The sequence below is a fragment of the Chionomys nivalis genome, chromosome 8 (genome assembly GCF_950005125.1).
Source record: "Chionomys nivalis chromosome 8, mChiNiv1.1, whole genome shotgun sequence".
In the NCBI taxonomy this organism is placed as follows: domain Eukaryota; kingdom Metazoa; phylum Chordata; class Mammalia; order Rodentia; family Cricetidae; genus Chionomys; species Chionomys nivalis.
The window spans coordinates 88,098,088-88,110,482 of record NC_080093.1 but is presented as its reverse complement, the minus strand read 5'-3'; the positions used below and the strand labels follow the sequence as shown (position 1 = coordinate 88,110,482).

At 43.8% G+C, this 12,395-nt stretch overlaps 1 protein-coding gene across 2 annotated transcripts in view; it reads right to left on the bottom strand.

Annotated features, from left to right (window-relative positions):
* Positions 1-1,363: 1,363 nt before the first annotated feature.
* The window catches only part of Stk33 (serine/threonine kinase 33), a 174,599-nt gene continuing 163,567 nt past the window's right edge, over positions 1,364-12,395 (bottom strand). For both annotated transcript variants that reach the window (XM_057778611.1, XM_057778612.1), the window contains one exon: positions 1,364-1,956. In XM_057778611.1, the coding sequence (XP_057634594.1) occupies positions 1,765-1,956 (192 nt within the window). In that variant the 3' untranslated portion in view covers positions 1,364-1,764. The remainder of the gene's footprint in view (positions 1,957-12,395) is intronic.

Sequence of the window (12,395 nt, the reverse complement as noted above, 5' to 3'; positions counted from 1 at the left end):
CCATGTGGAATTTTGAAATCAGGTTATCAATTTGGGCAGCAGCACCTTTACCAACTGAGCCATCCTGCTAGCCCTGTACCAGACAAGGTCCCACAGTGGCCTCTTCTCACCACGCTGGCTACTAGGCTGGCTGGCCAGTGAGCCCGGAGCCCTCCCGCTCTCATCTCTCCAGCACTGGCATGACAGATTTGTGTACCTGTGCCTGTTTTGTTTTGAAGGTGACTACAGCGAATCTGAGCTCAGGCCTCCACGTTTGTGTGACAAGCACCTTGCTGAAGGAGTCATTTCCCTAGCCATCAACTTCAATTTTAAATAAAACCCAGTTTACATGGGGTGTGTTTGAATGGTGGTTTCCTCACGGGAGCTGTGCAAGCACTAAGAAAATACAGGCAGAGTGCTGTAGTGTGCTGGCTTGAAGAGAACAGCCCCCACAGTCCCTGTTGGTGGAACTGATTGACAAGGGTCAGGAGGCATGGCCTTGTTGGAGGACTTGGTCAATGGGGGCAGGCTTTGATGTTTCAAAAGTCTCGTGCCTCTCCCAGTGTCTCTTTCTCTGCCTTCTGCTTGTAGATCAAGATGCAGCTATCCGCTGTTCTTGCCGCCCTGCCTTTGCTCGCTATCATGGGTTCTAACCCTCTGAAACTACAGGCTTCAAACCCACTTCCTACCATATGTTGTCTTGGCAATGGTATCTTTCCACAGCAATAGAAAGGAGCTAAGATGAAGGTGACATGGCAGTGTGATCTCTGGCCTGACTGACCACGGTGGGACCTTGTGAACTTGTAACAGGAGGTGCGCATCCCTCTTTTAGCTTCTGAGTCAGTTTATGGGTGTGGTTCTCTTGGGGATAAACGGATAATCCTGTGGAGTACGGGATGAAGCTGGGTTATTACTTTATAAAGATGAAACAAATTCAAGTTGCTTTTTAACGTTTTTTTGGGGGGGTGGGGAGTTGAGGGAAGCATCCGCTTACCCTGCTTACCCTGCAGTGGGCAGAGTTGTTAACCCCAGAGGTAGAGAACCTCCGTCACCAGCTCATGACATGTTTCCTGTCCAGTCTCAGGAGACAACAGGCCAGCATTAGCTGTCTGGGAAGCATTCAGAAGACTTGCTAAAGTCACCTCTCCTTAACTTAAAATGACATGCATGGAGACATCGGGGCTTGTTGATTTAATCTGTATGATGGGAGAATAGCAGCGAGCCAATGCAAGCAGTTACAAAATGTCCTACTTTTCTATGTTTAAAGTAACTTGTCTTAAGCCATCTATAGCAACTAGAACCACAAGGACACTCGAGGGACTGCATCGCTTCTGCCACAGCGCCTGTGGCCGTGGCCATTTTATTAGTAATCATCTAACGACGTCTCCTAGTGCCGAGTGCTCACAATCATTAGAACCTCCATCACTGTATCTGGCCTCTTGTTTTCCCTTATAAATAATTGTGCCTAAATATAAGAATTTGAGTAGAACTGAGCAAGTATGGCCCCAGGCTTGCACTGAGAGCACTTGTCCCTTAACCCTGGAACCCTGGAGCTGGCGAGAGCTGCAGCCTGCCCCACGCACACCCACGCTGTCCTTCAGTGCCCCATGCAGTTATGATGCTTTAGTAACTAGCTTCAATTTTAAAGTGGTGTAACCCATGCAGGGCTAAGCAGAACCAAAGGCTAAAAGCTCAGTGCCATGCTGTCCACTGTCCCCTCCTGTCCCCTCCCTTCAGTACTGGAGGAGTGGTCTGGTCTTGCGTTGAGCAACATTGGGCAGAACCCTAGAGTTTCTTCTTGCCTCGCAAAAAGGAAGAGGTTTTCATGGTGCCCTTAGCCGCCACTGCCTGGTTCGCAGTCCCGGAGCTCTTCTCGGGTTCTGCTTTGAGTTCGGCAGAAAGTAGTTTGCTGGATGTTGAGTTTGAGTAGCTCGTGTCAGCGTCATCTACATCTAGCTTCTTGGCAGCAGTGGTGGGCTATGAATGAAAGAAAAGGCCGAGATTAATATTCAGATGTAAAAAAGTATGTACAGTAACGGAAGGGAGCCGGAGGCAACAGCATCCCGCGAGACTGTGAGGCCGCAGAATGCTCCAGAGCGTGGGCACCACTCATCAGTCTGTAAAGTTACCACTACATGCCCCAAAGGCTCGTTTACCTCCTTCAAGAAAACCAAGGCATTTAGAGATTGTAATGAAACCAAAGGGTTGCTTATAGCTCTGACATAGGAAATTCACTAAAGGTGAATGTCCACCTGGACACAAAGGCTCCGTCCTGTTCCCTTTCTTCAGACTTGCACACATGTACAGCGTGGTTATTCTTCGTAACAGGGGTACAAAGTTGCTGCACTCAGCCTGCCCTCACACCGTCAATCCCTTTCCTGCATTTTTCCCAGGGATAGGCTTCTTTTACCAGTCAAGCAGGCAGCTTTGTAGGTTTCTGTGAGTCTCAACTCCTCACTGGTCAAATGGGTAAAACAACATTTGGAAGCTCACTTCAAGGGGTGTTGGTAGGAATGAACTGAGGGGGTGGCCGAGAGGACTGCGTGGGGCTACAGCAGGAAAGCACCAGTCAGAGGTGACCTGTGCTCTCAGGTCACGCCACTCCGCAGGACAGAATGCAGCAGCCCAGATCCTGCAGTCCCGGGGAGATGGGGCTCACTCTGACCTTAGGCTCATTTAAAGAGTGATCGTTTGAATTAAGTGAAGGCGAGCAGAGAGTTGTAAAGAGCAGGGCCTGTCCCCAGAGACCTGCAAAACAGGTCAGAGCAAGCTTCCACTGCGCAGAATGATGCGGAAAGGGCGCGCGTGCTACAGTGCGATGGCAGAGCACTGATTTCAAAGAGGGGAAGATCGCATACGCACTAGACAATTGCTGGGGATTCCTTGATCTTCCTGCCTTTAGGTTATGAAAATGTCTACTAATACATTTTTCCGATGAATGCAACTTCCTAGGGCTGCAGCAAAATTTCCAGACAGCTACACTCTGGTACCTGCATTTCAAGAAAGAGGAGTATGGGAGTTGTCGATTGCAAGCATCTCTGCAGAAGGCCTCCTCAGAATGTCCCTTTTCTGACTCTACAGGAGTGGCTCTTGAACAGAGAACACTCTAAGAGTGTCCCGTACCTTGGAAGAATCATGTGAAGTTTGAGTTGGAAAAGGTCGTTTCCTCTACTCTTCAAATATGCAATTTACTGCCACTGAATTCTTTCCAAGCCAGAAAATTAAAAAATCTTTCCGACTTGCTACAGGAGTTCCTGCACCTTGTTGAAAACTCACACCATTAGCAGGGCACAAACACCGCCCTGACACTCTGGGGTCTGGCCGGGGACCACGTGCTTTCCTGAGAATAAAATCCTTCTGGATCTTCAATTCATAAAATTTAACTAAATTTACACACATATACTAGCTAAAGGTGAAGCCAAATGCAGCCCTCGTCCATTGGACATTCCTACATGGATACTGAGTCGTTAAGGAAATGCTTTCCGATGTGTCAACTACAACACGGACATTTGTGTCTGGTTGAATGCTTCCATTCTTTGGTCTCCCACTTTTGTGATTTTTTTTTTAAATTTACATTATTTACTTGTTGGTTGTTTGATGAAGTGATTGTGTGTTGTGTACATGTGCTGTGGTGCATGTGGAGGTCAGAGGACAACTTGTAGAAATCAGTTCTCTCCTCCACCATGTGAGTTCCACAGATCAAACTTGGGTCATCATATTTGGCCGGAAGAGCCTTTACCTGCTGTGGTTGTTTGAAAGAAAATGCCCCCCAAAGAGAGTGTGTGGCCTTGGGGAGTAGGTGTGGTCTTGTGAAGGAAGTGTTTCACTTTGGGGGTGGGCGTTGAGGTCTCTTTTGCTCAAGCTTCGCTCAGTGGGCGCTGAGTCCACTTCCTACCGCCATCAAGATACAGGACTCTCAGCTCCTTCTCCAGCACCTCATCTGCCTGCATGCTGCCATGTCCCACTACGACCATAGTGGACTGAACCTCCAAAGCTCTAAGCCGCCATGTCAATTAAACGTTTTCCTTTATAAGAGTTGCCATGGTCATGGTGTCTCTCCACAGCAATAGAAACCCTAGTTAGACAGCTGCTGGCCACCTAACTGCCCCCCTGCAACTTTCAATGGATCTGACTCAGAGGCCACAGGCACCAGGAGGAAACACTATTTCACATTCTCAGATTCAATTCCATATGCTCTAGAACTTTTTTTGAAGGTAGTATCTCAACGTAGTTTTGGAATTTTATATAAAAAAAAATGTGGTAGGAGAAATGAAACAGCCAAGATGTCTAGTTGCTTTTGATGTAGAAGCAGGATATGTCTGTTTCCTTATGTAGCAAGATGAGGAAAATTACACCCCTTAACCACATGAGTTGATTTACAACTTTAGTGGTCTTTAAAAAGTATATGCTCATGGTTTAATAAAAATCACTTCCTTGCCTCTCAGGTAACTCAAACTCAGCTTCATGAAACACAACCAATGCTGTGCATTTACAGTGTACATCTTCTCCGAATTGTACAACTGAATTCCAGTTTCAGTTGTCACTTCTATGGGGAGTGGGTCAAAACTCCCCATGCCTCAGCCTATTTCATACCCAGCTCTTTCACCCTTTTACACAAATGGTAACGCAGTGCACACATTCCCTCACACAAATGGTAGCACAGTGCACACATTCCCTCACACAAATGGTAGAGCAGTGCACACATTCCCTCACACAAATGGTAGCACAGTGCACACATTCCCTCACACAAATGGTAGAGCGGTGCACACATTCCCTCACACAAATGGTAGCACATTGCACACATTCCCTCACACAAATGGTAGCACGGTGCACACATTCCCTCACACAAATGGTAGCACAGTGCACACATTCCCTCACACAAATGGTAGCACAGTGCACACATTCCCTCACACAAATGGTAACGCAGTGCACACATTCCCTCACACAAATGGTAGAGCGGTGCACACATTCCCTCACACAAATGGTAACGCAGTGCACACATTCCCTCACATAAATGGTAGAGCGGTGCACACATTCCCTCACACAAATGGTAGAGCGGTGCACACATTCCCTCACAAGAATGTAGCGCAGTGCACACATTCCTTCACACCAAGATGTGGGGCCCAGGGTTAGCTTGCAAATCACTCTGTCTGAATCCATCTGGCTTACTTGTTCTTTCTCCAGTTGAGCAGAGAATCTCTTGCGTGGCTAGGCCAGTCCCTTCTCAGCAGATAGCCCGCTCTTCTCACTCTTTCCCTCTTACTAATGGTACTGAAAAGTGCGATTCTGAGGCAGTTGTACAAACTGATACTCTCCCCCTCAGCAGAGAGTGTATTTTCTCTGTTAGTTTTGTACTCATACATATTAAAGTTGGTATAGGCAAAAATAAAGATTTGTTTTATCTATGTGTATGTGTGTAAGTGTATGTTGCATGTGTGGGCGCATTCATGGAGCTGGAAGGGGGCATCGGGCCCTCCGCAGCTGGAGTTATAGGTGCTCTGCAAGCCACATGCATGCCGGGAACCTAACTCAAGTCCCACAGAAGAGCAGCAAGGTCTCTTAACCGATGAGCTATCTCTCCCGTCCTGACAGCCATGTTTTAAATAAGTCTCAGAATTTGTTTGAAATCATGGTATCTGTTCCTTCACTCACTGTTAGCATCAATGCAAACACACTTAGAGACACTGTTGTGCCTATGGAGGAGGTGCCCTGAGTTCCCACCACCTCCTTTGGCGCATTGCAGTTGCATCAAGGGTAGCGGGGAACTGTTTGGGAAGCAGAGTCCTAGGGTTTTTAGAGTCTGAGTGCCTCCTGTGCTTCCCTGCTGGAACTATCACAAGGCCAAAACCTACCATGCTGTGCCCTTTGGGGCACATTCTCATCACAGGGAACCAAGCCTCTCCTCTCCTTGGAATGTAAATGGCAGAGGCAAATTCCAGCTCCCAGGATTTTTCTAGATTTGTACCAATCTTGATTTTTCAAGGATTTTTTTTTGTTGTTAGGTTATAGACCATCTAAGTCTGGGGCTTCACCTTTTCTCCTCTTGTGGCTGCTGGGATTCCCCCAGGGGTCTCTGTTGTCACTGATGCAATTTGACAATTTTCTAAGTAATAGGACAGAGAAATGAAAAGTGAAATTGCCAGGGCTATGAGATCTTACAGGTCATGAAATGCAAACAGAAGGACAGGCACTCCTGTAAGCTTTCTCAGAGCAGGAGAGAAAGGGGAGAGGAAGCCTTATCAATTCCAGGGGAAAGCCACTAGCTGACCATCACGAGACTGAGGCCATCTTGTCAGCCCAGGGAAGGACCAGGAAATCACTGCTGATTGTGGACTGCAGAGAGTGCACGTTAAAGCAATGTCCGAGAGCCTGTGGCCATTGGAAAGCATCTGCAGAATTCAGAGAAAACCCCATAACCTTACACAAACCACACTGAAGTCATACCAGCCTGCAGAGAAGGAAGAGACCAGAATCATTTTACCAACTGCTACTAATATGACTACAGGTAGGAATTTCTTTAGAAATTCTTCAGTCTAAAAGATACAGAAAGACTATATAAGAAAAAAGGGGGAATGCCTTAGGCCAGGGAGATTGCTGTGCCAGCTTGAGGACCAGTGTTCATATCTCCATGAGCCATGTCACAGTTGGAAAGCTGCCCATAATATCACAGTACTTGGGAGGCAGAGTCTGGGGATCCCTGGAGCAAGCTGGTCAGCTAAATTAGCCAGGATTGGCAAGTTTCGAGCTCAACAAGAGAATTGAGCATGGCCAAGAAAGGTATTTGATATTAACTTCAGAACCCCCAATGCACTTGTGTTCACACATATGGGGACACACATACACACACACATACACAAACACACACACCCCACATATGCATGCAAGAATAATAACAAAAGAAAAACAAAGCTAAAGCAAGGCACACAGAAGGGGCAGACCTAGCACTGTGGTGCTACATGTCAGTTCTGTGTGCCATGGTCAGGGTGGTCATGCCAGGGTCACTCCAGCAGCAACTGGTTGTCTGTGATAGATTCTTAGCATCTGAGACAGTGGGGAGCAGCTGGTCTGACGGCATATAGAGAGATGGAAAAGATGACCCTACAAGATGCCCCTCTCGGGTTTTGCCTTTTTCTAATTCAGCACCCTTGGCCTGATTTCTGTAGTTCATCCTATTAATCATGAAAAGGGCCTGTGTGTGCAAGGGAAGATATGTAACAAGAGACCGGGCTGAAAACACGCATCTCACTGCTCGCTGGTGTAACGTCAACCTGATGAACTTATCCGGTGATAATGGATGCAAAGCCTGTGTGCTCTCGGCACATCCTGCCAGTTAATACCAGAGTGTGATTACTAGAAACTGTTACCATTCCTCTGAATTTTGAGTAAAATACATGCTATTTAAGTAAAGTGGTTTATCTCCATGGCAACCACTTCTAGAGTCACACATTCAAATTATAGGCCCGCACAAGGTCCAAATGACAAAATTCTGAGACAAGTTTTCTGCTATAGTTTTGCTCACAATGGTCACACATCTTATCTCATGCTCATGTGGTTTTCAGAAGACAGAAGGGAAAGGAAAGGAAAGCGGGAATGAGAGAAATAACATGGAAACACACAGACTTTCTTTATAAGGTTACCCACATGAGGATCTGGGTCTTGAATGAAGTTAATGAAAATAAAATTTAACTTGCAAATTAGAGAAAGATGTAAATAGCCTTCTTTTCTTTGCAGCGAGGATATAATTTATATACAGTAGAATACACGGATCACAATTACGCTCTGAGGAGTTCTGACAAACACACAGACCCAGGTAACCGACACCACAGTCAAGAGACGCAGCAGCTCAGGGCGTGAGGAGGTGCTCCCTGGGGGAGCACTCTGGACACAGGCCCTGGGTTCAGTCTCCAACCTGAGAATAAACCCTGCGAAGATCCTTGTGTTCCCTCTCCCTCCTCTTATTTTATTCTGGGGCCACAAGTGTTCTGATATTTTTAGACATAATTAGTTTTGACTCTTCAAACGTCATATAAATGAGAGAAGAGTACAACGTGTGAACCTTTGTGTCTCGTTTCTTTTGCTTAAAATGTTAGTTGAAATTTAATCAAAAATTTCGTGGTGCTGGGGAGATGGCTCAGCAATTAAGGGTGCACGCCGATCTTGTTCAGCAAGGGTTCGGCTCACCTCCCCCAGGTCAGGTGGCTTACAGAGGCTGCACCTCCAGCCCCAGGGCTGCCTGCACTCACTGTCCATACCCACCCCACACACTTAAAATTCATTTTTAAAATCTTAAGTTTTTAATTGTGTGTGTGCATGTGTGCAATGTGGGGGGGGGTTATGAGGCTGTGTACCCATGTTTGTGTCTGTGAAGGCCAGTGGTTGACATTGAGTGTCTTTCTCTGTTGCTCTTCACCTTACCTGTTAAATATTTTTATTTTATGTGTATGCGCGGGTGTCTGAATGCATGTGTGTACCACAAGGAAGCCAGAAGAGGGTATTGGACCCCCCAGAATTGGAGCTATAGGAAATTATAAACAGACATGTTGGTGCTGGGAACCAAACCCAGGTCCTCTGGAAGAGCAGCCAGGGCTAGTAACTGCCAAGTCATCTCTCCAGCCCCACTTTACTTTTTGTGATAAGGTCTCTCACCAGCTGGCCAGATTATTGGTCCAACAACTCCTGGAATTCTCCTGTCTCCACCTCTCAGTGCTAGGATTACAGGCATGGGTCACATACACTTGGTTTTCTGCATATGTACTTGGGGTCTGAACTCAGGGCCTTATTTCTGCATGGCAAAACACTGGACAGTCTCTCCACCCCTGGTTAAATTCTTTACTGATATATTTGCAGATTATCATATTATTTCAAAGTTTTAAATGTTCATCAAGCCATTGGTAATTCATTTTTCTTGTCGAGTAGTATTCTAATAACAAACTATATTCCATTATAAAAACATACCACTATGTGCTTACCTCTTCTCCAGTTAGTGGACATCTGGATTGTTTCTGTTTTTAGGCTATGTAATTAGTTGTTATAAACATATCCTACAAGTCTTTTGGGGTAGTTTACAAATCTTTTGATAAATTTAGAATCACTGGATGAATGGCAAGTGAATGTTTAACTTTATAAGTAATACAAATTTGTATTTTGGAAGGATTCCCCAGATGGTATGTTTGAATTTCTATCAGCAATATAAGAAAAGTATACTTGTTCCAACCCATGCCAACATTTTTAGTTCTTGTGATCCTACTATGTGTGATGTCTTGTTAAAGCATTCACATTTCCTTGCAGCTGTGAGCGGGGCATCTGTGAGGTACTTTGGCTCTGTCTGCACTGCCCGTTCAAGTCTTGTGATGTTTGTTTTTCGAGACAGGATTTCTCTGTGTAGCCTTGGCTGTCCTGGAACTCTCTGCCTAGACCAAGCTGGCCTTGAACTCACAGAGAACTGCCTGTCTCTGCCTCCTGAGTGTTAGTTTTAAAGGCATACGCTTCCACCACCCAAAAACTGAGCTGTTTAGAGATAGAAACTGTCTTAGCTATTTATTGTTCTGCTGTTGTGAAGAGAAAGCATAACCAAGGAAACTCTTACAAAGAAAGCATTTAATCAGGGGCTTGCTCACGGTCTCAGAGGATTAGCCTGCTAGCATCATGGTGGGAAGCAGACAGGCATGGTGCTGGAGCAGTAGCTGAGAGCTTTACATCCTCATCCACAAGTAGGAGGCAAAGAGACGGAGACTGGGCCAGGCTTGGAATTTTGAAACCCCAAAGCCCACTCCCTGTGACATACCTCCTCCAACGAGGACACATTTGCCCCTTCCCTACACGGTCCCCAAGCCAGGGACTAGACATTCAAACATATGAGTCTATGGGGACCGTAGTCATCAAACCACCACAGTAGCAGTCACCAGATTATGGATACAAATCCTTTGCTAGATGAATTCTTCAAGAATTTTCAAAAAAAATAAAAATAAAATAAAATAAATAAATAAAAAAAAAAAAAGAATTTTCTCTCTGCTTGGCCATTGCTTTCCTCACATGCTTTCAGTGAGCAGGTGTGCTTACTTTTTATGAAGCAATCAACTTCAATCAATTTTAAAAGTCATTATCTGTGTCCTAAGAAATCTTTGACTACTTATTAGATAAAAATAGTCTCTTATGATTTATCCTAGGCGTAGTATAGTTTAGCTTTTAGATTTATATCTAGCTATCACAAACTAATTTTCATATTCATTTCCAGCTAGGAGATCAAATTTCATTTTTCATTATATAGACGGCCTAACATTCTAGCACTATTTATTAAAAACACAACTCCTTCTCTGCTGAATGGTTTAAAGACTTTTAAATCAACTGGTCATACAAATATGGGTCTGTTCCTGTTGCCTACTTTGTCCATTCATCGACTCGTCTGTCCTTGGACAAACACCACTTGCCGTTGACTGTTGTCGCTACATAGCAAGAGTTAAAATTAGGCCATGTAAATAAATCCTGAAAATGTAGGCTTTTCAGTTTAGTTTGGCTAATGAAGGTCTTAATATAGTTACAAATGAATTTTAATTAGAAAATTTTATTTAATTTTAATCAGAACATCTAATGTTGATGATTTCAGTTGGGATTGGTTTAAAGTTATAAACCAATATGAAAGAACTGACATCCCAATAGTACTGACTATTTCAATCCATGAGCATGATGTATCTCTCCATAATGTGTCAGCTCATCTTAGCTCAAGGATATTTTGTAGATTTGGGTGTAAAATACTTTGTGCATACTTTGTTTTCTTAATCACTTTATTTTGTAACAGAATTCTAAATTCTAAATTGCATGTTAAGTTTTAGTTCAAGGTTTCTATGTCTGACTTTATGAGAGATACTTACTAACAATTTTCTTTTCTTGGAACATCCCTGTCATATTTATATTAATGCTGTTCTTCTTGCCCTAAACACTCTTTGTGCAAAAGTCTCAAGGGTTTATGTGAGTTTCCTCTTATTTCATTATTAAACAATTAAATTAATCATTGAATTCACTTGACAATGAAACTTTATTTATAGGAAAGATTATAATTTTAAATATTTTGATTACAAATAAATATATAATGATCAAGGTTTTCCAATTTTTGTATATCTGTTTTGGTAGTTTCTAAGGTAGCATTGATAATTTCACTTTAGTTTCCTAAGCTGGCATAGTGGTTCTTATCTGTAATCTCCACATTCAGGGGTAGAGGCAGGAGAATCCCTGTAAGTTCAAGGCTAGTGTGTTCTATGCAGCATGTTCCAGATCAGCCTATCTCGGGGACCCCCACCTCTTCAAAATCCCTCAAAATCAAAAGTTAAAAAATAAGACCTTTCTGCTTGATGTCACTTGTGAGAGTCAGTGACTCTGACACTAACTGAGGGAGGAAGGATAAAGAGCAGGCGGAAAGCAGTGTGGGAGGTGATGAGCTGCCAATAGGTTTCATTGCCATTGGTTAATGAAGATGCTGCTTTCGGCCAATGACTTAGCAGAATACAGCCAGGCTGGAAAAAATATACATATACATATATACATATACACACATATATATACATACATACATACATACATACATATATAGAGGGGGGGTAGGCAAAGTCAGGGAGAAGCCATGTAGCCCCGCCAGAGACAAATGCTGGATGGAACTTTACCTGGTAAGCCACAGTCACATGGTGATACACAGATTAATGGAGATGCATTAGTTTAGAATATAAGAGCTACCTAAAAATATGCTTAAGCTATTGGCCAAACAGTATTGCAAATAATACAGTTTCTGTGTGATTATTTTGGGGGGTCTGAGCAGCGGGAACAAACGAGCCCCCCCCCCGCCAACAGGAAATTTCCACCTGAGTGGCCTAAGGGACCATCAGAGCAATCATAAACTGACCTGGAATTCAAGGGGAAAGTAAGAAGAATGGCAAATCTTCCCACAAATAACTAAAGATCAAATCTACCCATTCATAAATCACAGTCAACCTGAGCAGGATCATTGTGAAGAACATGCTTTGCAATATCATAATACCAAAGATAAAGAGAAAATCTTAGAGTCCAGAGAAAAGTGACATAATACATATAAAGATAATATCTTTATCTAACAAACTCCTTAGCAATATCATAATACCAATGATAAAGAGAAAATCTGAGAGTCCAGAGAACAACACGTTACATATAAAGATAACATCTTTATCTAACAAACTCCTAAGGAAACCTGACAGCCAGAAGACACAGGAACAACCTTTAAAGTGCTGACCCAATTTACCAACCAACCAAATAAAACAGACAAAAACCTGTCAGACATAAAATCCTACAAACCAGGAAGCTCCTAAAATGCTTAGGACAGAACAGAGATGTTTCCAGGTGAAAGACAATGGAGGGGCTCAGTGGCAGACAGCAGCAGAGAGAGTGCAAAGGAG